General features: G+C 57.2%; 1 protein-coding gene across 1 annotated transcript in view; it reads right to left on the bottom strand.

The window, feature by feature from the left end:
- The window catches only part of Lrp5 (LDL receptor related protein 5), a 93935-nt gene extending 82408 nt beyond the window's left edge, over window positions 1-11527 (bottom strand). The window contains 1 exon segment of the mRNA XM_070009740.1: window positions 11402-11527. Coding sequence (XP_069865841.1) covers window positions 11402-11489 — 88 coding nt within the window. The 5' untranslated portion in view covers window positions 11490-11527.
- Window positions 11528-15961: the final 4434 nt, after the last annotated feature.

Below are 15961 nucleotides of genomic sequence, written 5' to 3'. Positions count from 1 at the left end.
TAGTCTGGAGCAAAAGAAAGCCAAGCAAGAGCTCAAGGCCTTAACATGCACATGCACATGCACACATGCGTGCACGTGCACGCACACACGCACACACGTGCGCGCGCGCGCACACACACACACACACACACACAGAATTAGATGAGCAGCCAGGTGATCCCCCTCCACTGGGGACAGGGAACGTCTCTGCTGCCAAGAGCTATTTGGAAATATTTAGCATCATTCTCTGGCCACTATCAATACAGTCAAATGGGCTGTGGGCAGCCAACGAGAATACGTGCCCAGCATGTGAGGTACCAAACAATTCCACATGCCTTACAAAGCCTACAGGCAAGATGGAGCCCACCTAGCCCAAGTTCTGAGCTGGGCTGGTCAGTGAACTGAAGGCCATCCAGCTGGACTGGACCGCAGGGTCCTCAGGCTGGGCTGGCACCGCCCTCACAGCTGGTCTGTACTTGGCCCCCGGCTAGCTACTTTGCACAGCTCCTCACCCTCCTGACAAGCAGGCATGGGGCACAGGGAGGAAAACGGGACCCAGAGAGTCCATGGCTTGTCCAAGGCCAGAACAGGGACGGGGACAGTGGGGAAGTCAACAAGTCCCACCAGCCTTCCGGCCAGGAGGCTAGTGGGCCCTGGATGCTCTCAGCTGGGGCAGCAGGTCCTTGGTCCAGGGGTGCTGAGACAGTGGCTTCTGCTAGAAGGCTGGCCAAGGGCTAGGGCTGCTGGAAAATGCACACCAGCCACCTGCGCCACAGCAAGGTTCCCCTGGAGACTCGCTGGTGACCAAGCAGGCAAGCAGGAGCCAGAGTCGGGCACCAGTGGCTCACGCCTGTCATCCTAGGTACTCAGGAGGCTGAGGTCTGAGGATCAGGGTTCAAAGCCAGCCCGGGCAGGAAAGTCCGTGAAACTCTTATCTCTAATGAACCACCAGAAAACCAGAAATGGTGCTATGGCTCAAGTGGTAGAGTGCTCACCTTGAGCTGAAGAGCTCAAGGACAGTGCCTAGGCACAGAATTCAAGCCCCATGACCAGCAAAAAAAAAAAAGGAGCCAGGTCCCAGCCTCCTCACACCTACCAAAGCCACAGAGAAACGCTGGCCAGTAGGGCGCTGTCCTGCTGGAGAACTTCAGATCCCAGATCCCACTGGCTCCTGACCAGGCCTCCCCGCCTCCCATCCGCTCTGCTGTGTGACATGAAGAACCTTGAGCCTCTTCCCGTGGGAAACCCCATCCACAAGACCCCCGCCGCCCTGAGACCCCCACCGCCACCCGAGACCCCTGCTGCCCCAAGACTCCTGCCACTCCAAGGCCCCTGCCACCCCAAGGCCCCTGTCCCCCCAAGACCCCTGCCACCCCAAGGCCCCTGCCATCCCAGGCCCCTGCCACCCGAGACCCCTGCTGCCCCAAGACCTCTGCCACCAAGACCCCTGCTGCCCCAAGACCTCTGCCACCAAGACCCCCACTACCTGAGATCCCTACCCTCCAAGATTGCTGCCACGGAAAGCCCCACCACCCAGAATGCTGAATGGCTGGTGGTGGCAGGACCAACCACTGCCATAAGGACCAGAGATCCTCAGTCTGGCGGCTCCCTAACAGGATCCCACAGGCACACAGCAACACCCCAGAGTGGCACCAGAGGGTCTGTCAGGGGCCCAGCTCAGCTATACCTCGTCTAGCAGGATGGGCACTGGGCAGGCTTCTGTGAGTTCGGGAGAAGCTGGGGTCGGGTCTGCACTCTGGAATGGAGCCATCAAACCCTGGAGCTCTGGGGACCTGAGCACAGTCCCCAGACCTTTCAAGTGCGCACAGAGAAAGGCTCAGAGCCACCCCGGCAACCTCTCCCTGTGGCATTCAGAGTCCGCGTCAACTTCCAGACCAGCTTTTCCCAACTGGGGCCCCACAACCTAAGGGGCCAGAGAGGTGTCCTGGCCCCACAGCGGCTTCCTACATCCCCGTAAGGACAAAGAGGAATGGTTGTGAGATTCTTATGTCCAATTAACCGGCCAAATGCCAGAAGTAGAGCTGTGGCTCACATGGCAAAACGCTAGCCCTGGGCAAAAAAGCTAAGGGACATCATTAAAGCCCTGAGTTCAAGCCCCAGTACCAACAGAAGAAGGGGGGAGGGGAGCAGGAAAGGGGGTGGGGGAGTGTGAGTTCCTACCATGGAAGGGGGTTCCCCACATGTGGCCCTAGAAACCACTGTCACCGCAGCACCATGTGCCTGGTTCTCCCCATCCCATCCCGTCTCCATTCAGAAGCGGGACTGGCTGGAGGAAAGTGGGGAGCCACACCCGTCACCCTCAGAAGCAAGCGAGGGCACACCTCCTCCGAGGCCACCTGGCCAGAGCCAGCAGGGGGCAGACACCTTCCTGGGCGGGCCCTGGGGACAGCTGCCCAAGAGGCGACAGAGTGAAGGACATCCAGGTGGCTTCTAACTCCCCATTGAGCAATCTCCTGAGAGATCTGCCGGGGCGGGGGTGGGGGGTGCCGCCTCCCCAGATGGCCATTCAAGGGGTGCAGGAGAAACTAAAGGTGCTCACATCTTGTTCTGGAGTGAACCAGAGGAGGGGAGCCATCAGTGACTCAGACCAATGTTGAAATTACCTTCCCCCGGCTGCTCTTTTCTGAGCAGACGCTGGTGTGAGAGGGATCCGGGGCCGAGCTCGCCGTGCCTGTGTCCCGCGCCACAGCTGTCACACACATCTCCATCATGAGCGGCAGATGAAGTGACTTCTCCTCCTCAGGCCACTTACCATCCAGCCCTGCCACACCTGTTAGATGTCACCACTTACTATCCCCAGACCAAGAGATCAAAGGGCAGAGCCTGGCGGCGGGCTCTGAAGTTTATCACAAAGGAGCTAGTGTGTGAAAAGAATCAACACAGTTTTTAGTCAAACAATGGTGGGGGGGGTAGTAGATTTTCGCAGTTGATATGCCAAAGCCACAGAGATTAAAACAGCAGGACTCGGGGTGCACAAAGACACTCATGTATAACAAGAGGAGCCGGAATCAGAGGCCAGGTGTCAGTGGACACCACATATCCAACACTGGCATGTTTTTGTGTGCTGGTACTAGGGCTTAAACTCAGTACCACCTAATGCCCTCAACTTGGCTTTTTCCCTCAACTCCGGTCCCACCACAGTGGGACCACAGTTCCACTTCTGGCTTTTTGCTGGGTAATTGGAGATAAGAGTGCCTGGATCTGTCTCCCTGGGCTGGCTTTGAACCTTGATCCTCAGATCTCAGCCTCCTGAGTAGCTCTGATGACAGGCGTGAGTCCCTGCATCGGGCTTGGAATGTATTTCTAGTCTGTAGGTAGAATAAGAACAACTGCCTCTAGGGAAATCATGAGTTTTGCTTACATGAAATTCTTTAATGTCTTTATGATATTAGATATTCGATTGGCAGGGGGGAAAAAAAGAAAAAAAAAGATTTAGGACTAGCTACAGACCAGAAGGGAAATCTGGGACAAATATCCCAAAGAATTATTATCCTCACAAGGTTTCTCCAAATCATTAGGGGAAAAAAAAAAAAACCCAGAAAGAAAAACAGGCCAACGATAAGATTAGGCAATTTGGACTCAGTATAGGAAAGCTCATATTAAAATGTGTTAGCCGTTTTTAACCAAATTGATACTAATTTTTAAGAACAAAGTATAATCTGCTATGGGCACTGAGGTTTCGGGAAAGGGTGGTGAGAGTCTCAGGGTACAGACTGGTGCTGCCTTTTTCTTTGCTTCTTTTCTCTATTTGAACTCAGGCTTCACATTTGCCAGGAAGGTGCCCTGCCACTTGAGTCACAGCTCTATCTGTTCTTGTTCTGTTTATTTTTTTATATGGGGTCTCTGCTTTTCACCTGGGCTGGCCCGAACCAGTACAGAGAGAAGGCCAAGTGCTCACCACAGCGGGTCCTGCACCGCAACGAAGCCTGAAAATCCCAAATGCTCCTCAACTAGGCAGCCGTGAGATACAGTACGGCACACCGTACCACACCACAAAATACCACACGTTTCAGGAAGAACGATGAAGTCAGGCACCAGTAGCTCACACCTGTAATCCTAGCTCCTCAAAAAGATCTGAGGATCATGGTTCGAAGCCTGCCAGAGCAGGAAAGTCTACGAGAACTTTATTTCCAATTAACCACCAGAAAACTGGAAGCAGCACTGTGGACCAAAGTGGTAGAGCACTAGCCTTGAGAAAAAGAGCTCAGGGATAGCACCCAGACCCTGAGTTCAAGCCCCAGGACCAACAGCAACAACAAAAATAAACAAGCTGAATGAGGACAAAGCCCCAAGTTCAAGCCCCAGTACCAACCAAAAAGAAAAAAAAGGAAGAAACTCTTGACATATGCTACAACTCAAACCTTGAAAATATTATGCTGTTCACGCCAAAAATTATGCAAATAAGCCAAATACTGAATGATTACACAACTAAACAGAGCCTAGAAGACGGGAATTCATAGGAAAGCAGCAGAGAGATGAGCAAGGGCTGGGGAAAGGGGAACAGAGAATGACAGGATACATTTCTGTTTGGGGTGACGGAAAAATCTGGAAATAGAAGGTGGTGATGCTGGTACAACACTGAGAAGGTCCTGAGATCACTGGACTGTACCTTTAAAAATAGCCAAAATGGGGCTGGGAATGTGGCTTAGTGGTAGAGTGCTTGCCTAGTATGAATGAAGCCCTGAGTTCCATTCCTCAGTACCATATACACAGAAAAAGCCAGAAGTAGTGCTGGCCTTGAGCAAAAGAAGCTCAGGGACAGTGCTCAGGCCCTGAATGCAAGCCCCAGAACTGGCCCAAAAAAAAGCCAAAATGGTGAGTCTTATTTTATACATGTTTCACTGTGATTTAAAAAAAAGCCATTTTGAATTGAAATGCTGGAGCCCCAGAGTTCCAAGCCTACTATAAGAAATAACAACCACCACAGCCGGTGCCCGTGGCTCACACCTGTAATCCTAGCTACTCAGGAGGCTGAGACCTGAGGATCGCAGTTCAAAGCCAGCCTGGGCAGGAAACTCCAAGAGACTCTTATCTCCAATGAATCACCAGAAAACCAGAAGTGACGCTGTGGCTCAAGTGGAAGAGCGTTCCCCTTGAGCTGAGGGACAGCACCCAGGCCCAGAGTTCAAGCCCCATGGCCGACAAAAAAAGAAGAAAGAGAAAGAGAGAAAGAGAAAGAGAGAGAGGGAAAGAAGGAAGGAAGGGAGGGAAGGAGGGAGGGGAAGAAAGGAAGGAAAGAGAGAGAGAGAAATAACAACCACCATCCCGAGACAAGGACCCCAGGAATGCAATTTCCAGCCCCTTCAAAAATACACCCAACATCACCAGGCACCAGCGGCTCACACCTATAATCCTAACTTCTCAGAAGGATGAGATCTGAGGATCACAGCTCAAAGCAAGCCAGGCAGGAAAGTCCACTAGACTCTTAGCTCCAATAAACCACCAAAAAGCCAGAAGTGGGACTGTGGCTCAAGCGGTAGAATGCTAGCCTAAAGGGAAAAAGCTAAGACATGGCACCTGGACCCTGAATTCAAGCCTCCTCCTTCCAAAAAAGAAAAGAAAATCACCCACGGTACTCCCGAGCACCTGCCAGGGCATCTGTGGGGCGCCAAGCTGCCCCCGCTCCTCAAGGGTGCCCTGTGATGGGGCTGCCCCAGGCCAGCAGTGACAAGATCAATGCAGGAAGATTCTCCACGCGATGGCACCAGGCAGAGCCCGGCTAGACACCCAGAGACCAAGTAGCAGGTGAGCCTGCCACAGCCCTCCCCACCACTGCACAGCCCCCTACACCCAGCAACCAGCGAGAAGGACGGCACGCCAACTAGCCACCAGCTCCAAACAGATCCTTGATCCTCACACCACCGTCACCAAGCTGTCACCGGGAGCTAGAGAGCCCCGCCGTGGTCCCCTGGGCCCCATGTCCCCTCACCCCAGCGCGATGGCCTCTGCTTCTTCTGCAGTCTTTGTCCCAGCAAAGGCCTGGGGCACCGATGTCCTCGCAGGCAGGGCTTCTGGCACAGCCCGGGGCCCGCGTGGGCTCACCGGAGCTCAGCCACTCACCGGAGCTCAGCCACTTGGGCCAGGCCCTGGGAGGCAGGGAAGGCAGAAGGGCAGAGCTGGGGGGCCCTGCAGCTCACACTTGCTGGGCAGTGCCAGGGCGAGGACGGGGTCTACCAGAGACCCCTGGGTGAGGGTCCAGGAGGGCGCTGGCAGGGCCCAGGGGGCGGGACTGGGAAAGTGACAGGCCAGCCCCGCCTGAGACAGGACAATGGGGGGGGGGGGAAGGTTGGAGAAGAGCCAGAGACCCTCTAGACCCTCAGGAAGCCAAAGAGCACATGGGAACCGGAACAGCAGGAGGTAGAGGAAGAGGCACCCCCAGGGGCCCCCAGCCCAGAGGCCTCAGACCCCGGGAGGGGAATAAATGTAAGGCCTTGGGCTAGAAAAGACCTTGCCACCAGAAGGTGTGATTTTGTAAGTAAGCAAGCTGAGGGGCCCCAGGGGCCCAGAGAGACACTGAACGCTGCCCTGGCTGCTCTTCCCAGGAGAGGTGTCCTCAGATTTCCGGGGAGCCAGAGACTCGGGAGAAGCTGAACCCCCTCTCCTCCCAGAGTGAGTCCTTACTTCAGTTTAGCCCCAAGAGAAACTACATCAAGGCTAACAAAAAAGCAAACAAACTCTGCCAAATTAAATGCCACCCAATAAAGCAAATAAGCAAACGCCCAGAAGCAGGGCATGGCAGCCGCCCAGAAGCAGGGCATGGCAGCACACGCCTGCGATCCCGGCACTCAGGAGGCAGAGGCAGGAAGATCTAAATTTTTTTTTTTTTTGGTTGGTTGTGGGGCTTGAACTCTGGGCCTGAGCGCTGTCTCTGCGCTCTTCAGCTCAAGGAAGTGCTCTACTGCTGGAGCCACAGCACCACTTCTGGTTTTCTAGTGGTTTATTGTAGGTAAGAGTCTCATGGATTTTCCTGCCCAGGCTGGCTCTGAACCTCAATCCTCAGATCTCAGCCTCCTGAGTAGCTAGGATTACAGGTGTGAGCTACAGCACCCGGCAAAGATCTGGATTTTGAAGCCAAGTTTGGACTATATAGAAGGACTCTATGAGGAAGGGAGGGAGGGAGGGGGGAGGGAGGGAGGGAGGAAAGGAGGAGGGAAGGAGGGAAGGAGGGAAGGAGGGAAGGAAGGAAGGAGGGAAGGAGGGAAGGAAGGAAGGAAGGAAGGAAGGAAGGAAGGAAGGAAGGAAGGAAAGAAGGAAAGAAGGAAAGAAGGAAAGAAGGAAGGAAAGGACAGTTCCTTGAACCCCCAAAAAAGGGTTGGGCAACTTTATCATGACAACCTCCAAGGGTCCGTGGCAAAGACACCCCCAAGCACAGGGCAGGGCAGGAGGCCCCGTGGGCACCACCAGCACACCACACCTTCCCCACCCCAGCTGGAGGCTGGGGGGGGGCCTTGGTGGCTCCCGTGGAAGGTGGCTGAGATCTGAGGATCAAAGTGGAGAAGTGCGCTAGACTACACCTCTAAAATAACAGTGGCGGAACGACCGTGGGAGAGCATCAGCCTAGCAAGCACAAGGCCCCAAGTTCAAACCCAGTACTGTCAAAATAGAGAAAGAACCAGAGGCTTACACCCCGGGCTGCTGCCAGCCAGCAGGTCGGACTCTGGCACCCAAGTAGCCGGTCCCAGCCAGCGCAGTGCCAACTGCCCTACATAGTGGCAGCAACCTAGGACAAACTGGAAACTTCTTGGGAGCCCCCCCACCGCCCCAAGAAGTGCCAGTCATGGCCCACCACCTCTGCAAGTTTTAGGGACTCAGGAGGGGAGGAGTGTACCCTGAGGGCCCCTTTCAAAGGAAACCCCGAGGAGCCCCGTAGGGGCTCACAGGAAAGGGCTCTACACCCTCTCCCCCACCCCAGCTCTGGGAAGACACACACCATCAGCCCAATTTTGCAATCGCGGAAAATGAGCCTGAGAGCCAGCAAACCTCAGTGCAGGCCCGGGCGCCGCCAGCCCTGGGGCCAGTCAGCCGGCCAGCCCTGGGGCTAAGCCCAGGGCCACCTCTCAGCTGCCTCCACCCATCACTCTTGGACCGGTGCTGCCCCAGGCAGCTGGCTCCCAGCCCACAGCAGAGGCTGCCGCCTTCTGAACAAATGTCCAAACACAGCCACAAAGCCAAGGAATCAGACAGGCCCTCGCTCCCACCAGGGCCTCCATCCAGGACTCCCCATTTTGAGATCATCTTGCAGACTCTTGTAAAACACAACCTAAGCCGGGCACTGGTGGCTCACGCCTGTCATCCTAGCTACTCAGAAGGCCAAGATCTGAGGATCACAGTTCAAAGCCAGCAAGAGCAGGAAAATCCATGAGACTCCTATCTCTAATTAAGCACCAAAAAAAGCTGGAGTGGAACTGTGGCTCAAATGGTAGAGTCCTAGTCTTAGGAAGAAAAGCTCAGAGACAGTGGTCAGGCCCTGAGTTCAAGGCCAGAAGGGGCACCAAAAAAAAAAAGGAATGCTGATACAGGCTTCAAAACATTAGGCTAAGGAAAGAAGTCAGGAAAGAAGTCAGGCACAACAGCCATGTGCTGCATGACCCATTTATGGGAAATGCAGCCTGGTGCAGGAGTGCGTGTCTGTAGTCTCAGCTACTCAGGAGACCAAAGCAGGAAGATCTCTTGAGCCCAGGAGCCTGAGAGTCTCCAGTCAGGGTGACAACATAGAAAAGGGAGTTGCCAGAGGTCCAAGACCCATCCTCAAGGGCACAGTGGTCTTGCCGACAGATGCCAGCTCATCCTGTGTGACATCTCTCCAGGACATCTAGAACAGACACAGCACAGGCTGCAATGGTACAGCATGGGAACTCACTGCCCGGCGTGGGGTGGGATTTCTTTGGAGCTGTTTTAGAACTTGATAATAGTGCTAGTTGTGATGTGCTCACTGCCTGGGAACTGTACACTATTATATAAGTTTCGACCTCAACTTAAAAGCAACCCATTCCACGCAGTTCACCTAACACAGCCCTGACCCAGCCCGGGTTTCCTTTGCGCTAGCCTGGATGGAGTCTGCCAGAAGCTTCCACAGCTCAGGGTCACACAGGATGAGCTGGCATCTGTCAGCAAGACCACTCTACCCTTGAGGATAGGTCCCGAACCTCTGCCACCTCTCCCACATGGGCCTATTTCCCCGTCCACCCCTCCATATGGAGAATCCTGACAAGGACTAGCCCATATTTGCCATTCTATTCCATTCTTAACACATACTAGATGACAGAGAAAAAGACTATAAAAGGTGGTAGCTCGTGCCTGTAATCCCAACTTAACCCCAAGAGGCAGAGATTGAGAGGGTCAGAAGTGGAGGCCAGACTGGGCAAAAAGTTAGCAAGACTGCACCCCCTATCAATAAACCAGGTGTGATGACACCTGTCTGATGGTTCCAGCTATGCAAGAAGCTAAAGGCAGGAAGATCATGGTCTCAGGCCTGTGTGGAACACACACACACACACACACACACACACACACACACACACACACACGATCTGAGAAAGAATGACAACAGAGTGGCCAAGTAATGCCCCAGAAGTCAAACAGCAACTAAGCCCACAGCCCAGGCTGGTGGGAAGGCTGGCCCAGGCCGGCAGCCCCCTGCCGTGGGGCAGCACTGGCCAGGTAAAGTCCTGGATGTGAGAGTGTGCAAGGCATATATCTTACCCAAGGTTTCCACCCCAATCCTGCCTGCTGGGACCTTGAAGGGCCCTCCCTGGGCACGGCTCCCTGGGTCGGGGACTGGGGAATGCACTTCTCCACCTGGGACCTCTGGAACAAAGGCACCGATTCCCTGTGAGCTCACAGCTTCAAATTGCAACAGGAAGCAATCAGGAAAAAGATTAGGGGCTGGGTGTCCTGCCTTCACTGAAGCCTTCTCTGCAACCTGGTAGATCTCCAGAGATCCCAGAGAGGAGTCAAAACTCCAGCTGCTGAGGGATTCCTCATTCCCTGCCTTTCCATTTTAGGACTGGGTAACCACATGGGCCGGGGCTCCTGACTGCCTGATGTTAAATAACAACTTACTAGCTCCTCCAGGGCCTGGTACACAACCCAACAGGAGAGATGTAATTCTTCCTTCTTGGGGGGGGGGCTCCAATCACACAACAGGCCCCAGATTCCAGCAACGTCACCCCAACACATACAGGAAAAGCCCAAACTGAAATGAGCTGAGAAGTAACCCCACCTTTAAAACAAACAGCTTCCAGAAAAAAAACCTTTGCAGCCTGACCCAGGCATTTCCGGAGAGAAAGGGCACCGCTGGCCTGTCATTTGTTTTGTCTTTACCTTGTTTTGCAAGCACCACATTGGGGGGGGGGGGTCCACGTATCCTGCTGGGGACAGTTTGGGGTGGCCCCCCCACCCCCCCGCAGGACTCTTGTCCGGCCCCGGGAAGCAGGAAGGCTGGAGGAGCCAAATGCCAGGTTCTCCCCCATCCCTGGCTGCTCCCACAGTAACAAGTTGGAGGAAAGACTGTAGTCCCCGGGATCTGAGCCCGGGGCCAGCCCCCGCCCCCCCCCCCGCCCCGCGTCCACCCTGGAGGGATCCAGAGAGACAGCTGTGGGTTCCTGAGGCCCAGACAAAGGGGCCCGACGCCTGTCCCTCCCCACACACCCCCATTTCCGAGGGCGACGGGGCGGCAAGCCAGGAGAGCGCCCGCACTTGGCTGGCCGCGTCCACTTGCCCGCCCCCCCACACCCGCAACAAAACCCGCGCGTCCCAGGACGCGGCCCCGGGCGGTCGCAGGCGGGGTCCGGACGCCCGGCGCCGCCCGCGCTCCCCGGGGCTGCGGGCGCCCGGCCCCGCGGCCCACCCCCTCCGCGGACACGCACGAAGTTGGACGCAAAGTTGCCCGGCCCTCAGCTCCGCACCGCCGGGCCCCCGGGACCGGGGTAGACACCCCAGAGGCCGCGGCGGGGCCGTGCGGGGCCCGGGGCAGGTGTCGGGCCGGGGGCGCAGGCCGGGCCGCCCCGGCGCGGGGCGCCGAACTTTCTCCCGACAACTTCAGGTCGTGGTCGGCCGCGGCCGCCAGGCGCGCCGCGCTCCCCGCCCGGGGCCCCGGGGGCCAGGCCCGGCCCGGTGCCCGCGTCCCCGGGGGCGGCGGGCAGGTGAGGACCCGCCCGCGCCGCACCTGGCGGGGTCCCCCGGTCCCCTCCCCACGCCCCGGGCCGCGCCCGCCGCCCCCGGCCGGGGCCCGAGCGCCCCGGAGAGACAAAGGCCCTGCGCGGCCCCCGCGGCGCGCGCCCCGGCCGGCGGGGCGGCCCGGGGGCGGCGGCGCGCTCGGCCCGGCCCCCGCCGCGGCCCCGGCCCGCGCCCGCCCCGCGCCCCGCGCCCCGCGCCCCGCGCCCGCCCCGCGCCCACCTACCCGCGGCGGGGGCCAGGCTGCAGCACAGCGCCAGCAGCAGCAGCGGCGGCGGCGGCGGCGGCGGGGCGCGGGGCGGCGCCGCCTCCATGTTGTCCCGCGGCCTCACTCGGGCTCCATGGCGCGGGGCGCGGGGCGCGGGGCGGGCGGCGGCTCGAGCGCGGCTCCCGGCGCCTCCCGCCTCCCCTCGGGCGGGCGCCGCGGACCAGGACGGCGGCGGGGGAGGGCGCAGGGCGGGAGCGGGGCGGAAGCCGCGCCGGTCTCCGCCCCCCGCGCCGCCCGCGCCCCGCGCCGCCCGCGCCCTCCCGCGGGCGCCCCCCGGAGCCGGCCCGAGGCCACGCGGCTCCGCGCCCCGCGCCCCGCGGCCTCCCTCGGCGGAGGGCGGGCGCTGGCCGCGGGCCCCCGGCCGCCCCGGCCGGGAAGCAGGTGTGTCACCTGTGGAGTCGCCTCCCTGGCCCGACTCTGGCGAGTGGGGAAACCGAGGCACACGGCTCTAGCGCACCCAGACGCACTTTCGGGCCTAGAAGGCCGCCCCGAGCAGGGCCTCCGCGCTCCCCCGGCAGGACAGGGTCTCCCCTTGTCCCCCAGGCGGCAGCCCCTGTCCCCACTTGGGGAGGCCGAGGAAGGGACCCCGGGGCGCCGTCCACCGGGCCCTCCAGGGGCAAACCCGGCCCTCGAGCCCTTCAGCGAGGGGGTACAGGGTGCCCTCCGTGCCCACCCAGGACCACCAGGCCTGAGCCCTTCCCAGGAGAGAAGCCGGGAGGGCAGCTCGCTGGGCTCGCGGGGCCTGGCCCCACCTGGTTTCTAGAGTAGATGTAACCTTTCCACACGCTCCTCCACCCGGATGAACGGAGAACAGCGGCAGGCTTGGTGGTGCGCACCTGTAATCCTGGCACTTGGGAGGCTGGGAGCTCCAGCCCAGCCTGGGATACCTAGTGAGGCCCTGTCCCAAAACCAGTGTTAGAAGGCAAGGAGCCACGTCTGCCTGTAATCCGATGCAGAGGACAAAAAAACCACTGTTCAAGGCTAGTCCGGCAAAGTTTACTGACACTCCATTTCAACACATAAACCAGGTGTGGTGGAATGCATCTGTAATCCTAGCCACTCAGCCTCAAACAAAAACGCAAGGCCCTATCTGAAAATAGTACCCTGGGAAGGGGGGGGGGGGAGAGAACAAACAAAGCTTCCTGGAAACTCCTGAAGTCCCCAAATCCACACCAGCCATGTCAACCAACACAGCTTCTCACACCACTGTTCAGACGCAGGTCCTCTGCCTCCTGAGGTTTTAGGCTGGGAAAGGAGACAGACAAAAACAAGAAGACAAAATGAAAAGCTCCTTTAAGCCCAGCTCTGGTGGCCCTGGCCTTTAATCCTAGCTACTGAGGAGACTGAGCTCTGAGGATCACAGTTCAAAGCCAGCGCAGGCAGGAAAGAGGTGAGACTTTTATCTCCAAAAAGCTGGAAGTGGGTTAAGTGGTAGAGCACTAGCCCTGAGGGGAAAAAGCTAAGGGACAGCGACTAGGTCCTGAGTTCAATTTCCAGTACTGACACGTGTGTACGCGTCTGCGTGCAGGCGCGTGCACACACACACGCATACACACAAACTCCATTAACAGACTGCGACACCAGGAAAAATGAAGGAAGGGGTGTGGGGCTGCAAAGTCTGGGGAGAAAATCTGACTGAGGATCCAGGAGCCGCTCTGTTTGGAGAAGAGGCCAGGCAGAGGGCAGTCAGGACTAAGGCCCTGGGGCAGGAAGTCCCTGGCACCACGAAAGGCCAGAGGTTGCAGAAGCTGGAGGTGGGGTGGCAGGAGGCCAGAGGTGCAGGAGGAGAGGCCTGGGGGTCAGCTCACAGCAGAACAGGCAGGAAAGGGAGTCCAGAGGTTTCCCAGAGCGAGGGGAAGTTATTGCAGACGCTGCAGCTGCAGCCGTCCCTTCTGGACCCTTCCTTCCCCCAGCCCAGCCCTGACATCCTGTTGGCTCCGCCCTCAGATCAGATCCAGACCCCACCCCCACCCCACCTCCTGCCTCTTCTGCCACCACGGTCACCTCCCACTTCCAGCCTTCACCTCCTCTGGCCTCACTGGCTGCAGCCCCAAGTCTGGTGAAACAATTAGATCACACCCCCTTCCCTCCACGGCTGGCAGTGGCTCCCAGGGCCGGTCAAGGACGGGAGCTGTGACCTTGGGAGCAGTTAGCCAGGTCTGGCCTCAGTTCTGCCTTCACCTTTCAACCTCCTTGCCTCCTCTGATTCTGCTTGGCTCATTCCCTCCCCTCTTCAGTGCCTCTCCCCTCTCCCCTGCACACCCACCCGCCCCACACCTCCTGTGCTTTTCTCTAATCACCAGGTTTATCCCCCTCTTCCTTGCACTAAAGGGGGAGGCTCCAGATGGGCGTCTTGTTTTATTCCCTGCTCTCTGGCCTGTGCCTAGATCAGTGCCAGACACACAGTAAGTACTCATTAGACCACATAGTAGGTGTTCAATGAATGCGGATGAATGAATGAAGTGAAAAGATCTGATTTCCATTCATGAAAGGAACTCTCGGGCTCCTGAGTCCTGTTTGTAAGGTCTGCTCCTGGATGGCGAGCAGACTCCACCCTCCTCGCAGCAAAGTCTCCACCCAGCACCTGCGTTACCTAGGCAACTGGGACACCTGGAAGAGGTCACATCTGCATCCGCCGAGGTCACATCTGAATTTGATATGGCCACACCTTTCCCCGCCCATACCCTACATAAGGCCTAGCCCAGGCCCAGACGCTCTTGCTGCTCTTTTCTTGCTCTCTCTGTTCTATTCTAGCTCTCTCTCTCTCTGTTCTTTTCTTGCTCTCTCTCTTTCCCAGCCACGTGGAGTGCCAAACTTGCCTGGTCCCAGCAGGTCTACCCCTTACCTGAATACCACGTGAGTGCTACTGTTCTTACCCCTCTCTCTGTTCTTTTCTGGCTCTTTTCTCTTCTTTCCTCTCTTCCCAGCTCTTTCTCATTCCCAGGCCTTTCCCAGCCACGTGGAGTGCCACCCTTGCCTGGTCCCAGCAGGTCTACTGAATAAACCTACCCCTTACCTGAATACCACGTGCGTGCTGGTGCTGCTCTTACTCGGCTACCTCTTTTTAAAAACCTAACACTGTTCTCACCTGTGACTAAGCCGGGCTGAGACCTGCCTGCCAGCTCTCTGCAGGGCGGGTTCTCTGCCCTCCCGCCCTTTCCACAGCTGCTCAGGCCGCTGCCCACCCTGGAGCCCCGAGCACTAGCGTCCTTCAAGTGGAATGGTGGCGGTCCATGAGCGCACGCTCACCCTCGGCAGCGAAGCCCTGGCCCTGGATCCTAGCACAGCCTGGCTCCATTTTGGTCAGGGCTGGCTTGGGAGCCATGAAAGTCTGTAACCCCAACATTGTATTGCCCGTTGCTACAAGATCCCAAGTCTCCAGACAGTGGGAGCCACTGGAGATGGCATCTTAGCCTCAGATGGGAGTGGGAGGGGCTTCTTAAGGAAGAGCCAGTGGGGGGCTGGGGGTTTAGCCCAGCGGAAGGGCGCCTGCCTAGCCTGCACAAGGCCCTGGGTTCAGTCCTCAGCCCTGGAAAAAAAAAAGAAAAAGGAAGAGCCAGTGGAACTTGCTAAAGGCAAAGGAGAGAGGAGGGGGCTCAGGTAGCACTATACATTAGGGCAACAGCCATTCCAAAACACAGGTCCAGGTCCTGACTTTAGAAAGGGTTTGGAGAAGCAGAAGACCCAACAGTCAAGTATGTGAACAAAAGCAAAATGTGCCAGGTGCTGGTGGCTCACTCATGTAATCCTTAGCTACTCAGGAAATGCAGATCTGAGGACTATAGTTCAGAGCCAGCCTGGGCAGGAAGTCCATGAGACTCTTATCTCCAATAAACCACCAGAAAACTGGAAGTAGAGCTGTGGCTCAAAGTGTTAGAGCACTAGCCTTGAGCAACAGAGCTCAGGGACAGAGCCCAGGTCCTGAGTTCAAGTCCTAGTCACAGCACACACACACACACTCCAGGTCCTATGGCTCATGCCAGCCATTTCAGCTAAGCAGAATGCATGAATAGGAGAACTAAAGTCTAGGATGGCCTGGGCAAAACATGAGACCCTATTTAGAAAATAATAAAAGCAAAAAAGGGCTAAGGATGTGGCTCAAGTGGTTCAGTGATTGCCTACAAATAAGAAATCCTCAGCTCAGCCGGGCGCTGGTGGCTCACGCCTGTAATCCTAGCTACTCAGGAGGCTGAGATCTGAGGATCGCGGTTCAAAGCCAGCCCGGGCAGGAGAGACCGTGAGACTCCTATCTCCAATAAACCACCAGAAAACCGGAAGTGGCGCTGTAGCTCAAGTGGTAGAGCGCTCGCCTTGAGCTGAAGAGCTGAGGGACAGCGCCCAGGCCCAGAGTTCAAGTCCCATGACCGACAAAAAAAAAAAAAAAAGAAATCCTCAGCTCAAACCCAAGTACTACCAAAAAAAAAAAGGTAAAATGTACAAAGAATATAAAAAAGGGGGGAAGGATCAAGAAGAGGCTACTGCAGAAGCCAGTGGCTCCTATCTGTGACTCTAGATACT

The sequence above is a fragment of the Dipodomys merriami genome, unplaced genomic scaffold (genome assembly GCF_024711535.1).
Source record: "Dipodomys merriami isolate MVZ:Mamm:240054 unplaced genomic scaffold, mDipMer1.0.p SCAF_78, whole genome shotgun sequence".
NCBI classification, from domain to species: domain Eukaryota; kingdom Metazoa; phylum Chordata; class Mammalia; order Rodentia; family Heteromyidae; genus Dipodomys; species Dipodomys merriami.
This window is presented reverse-complemented; position numbering and strand designations above follow the sequence as displayed.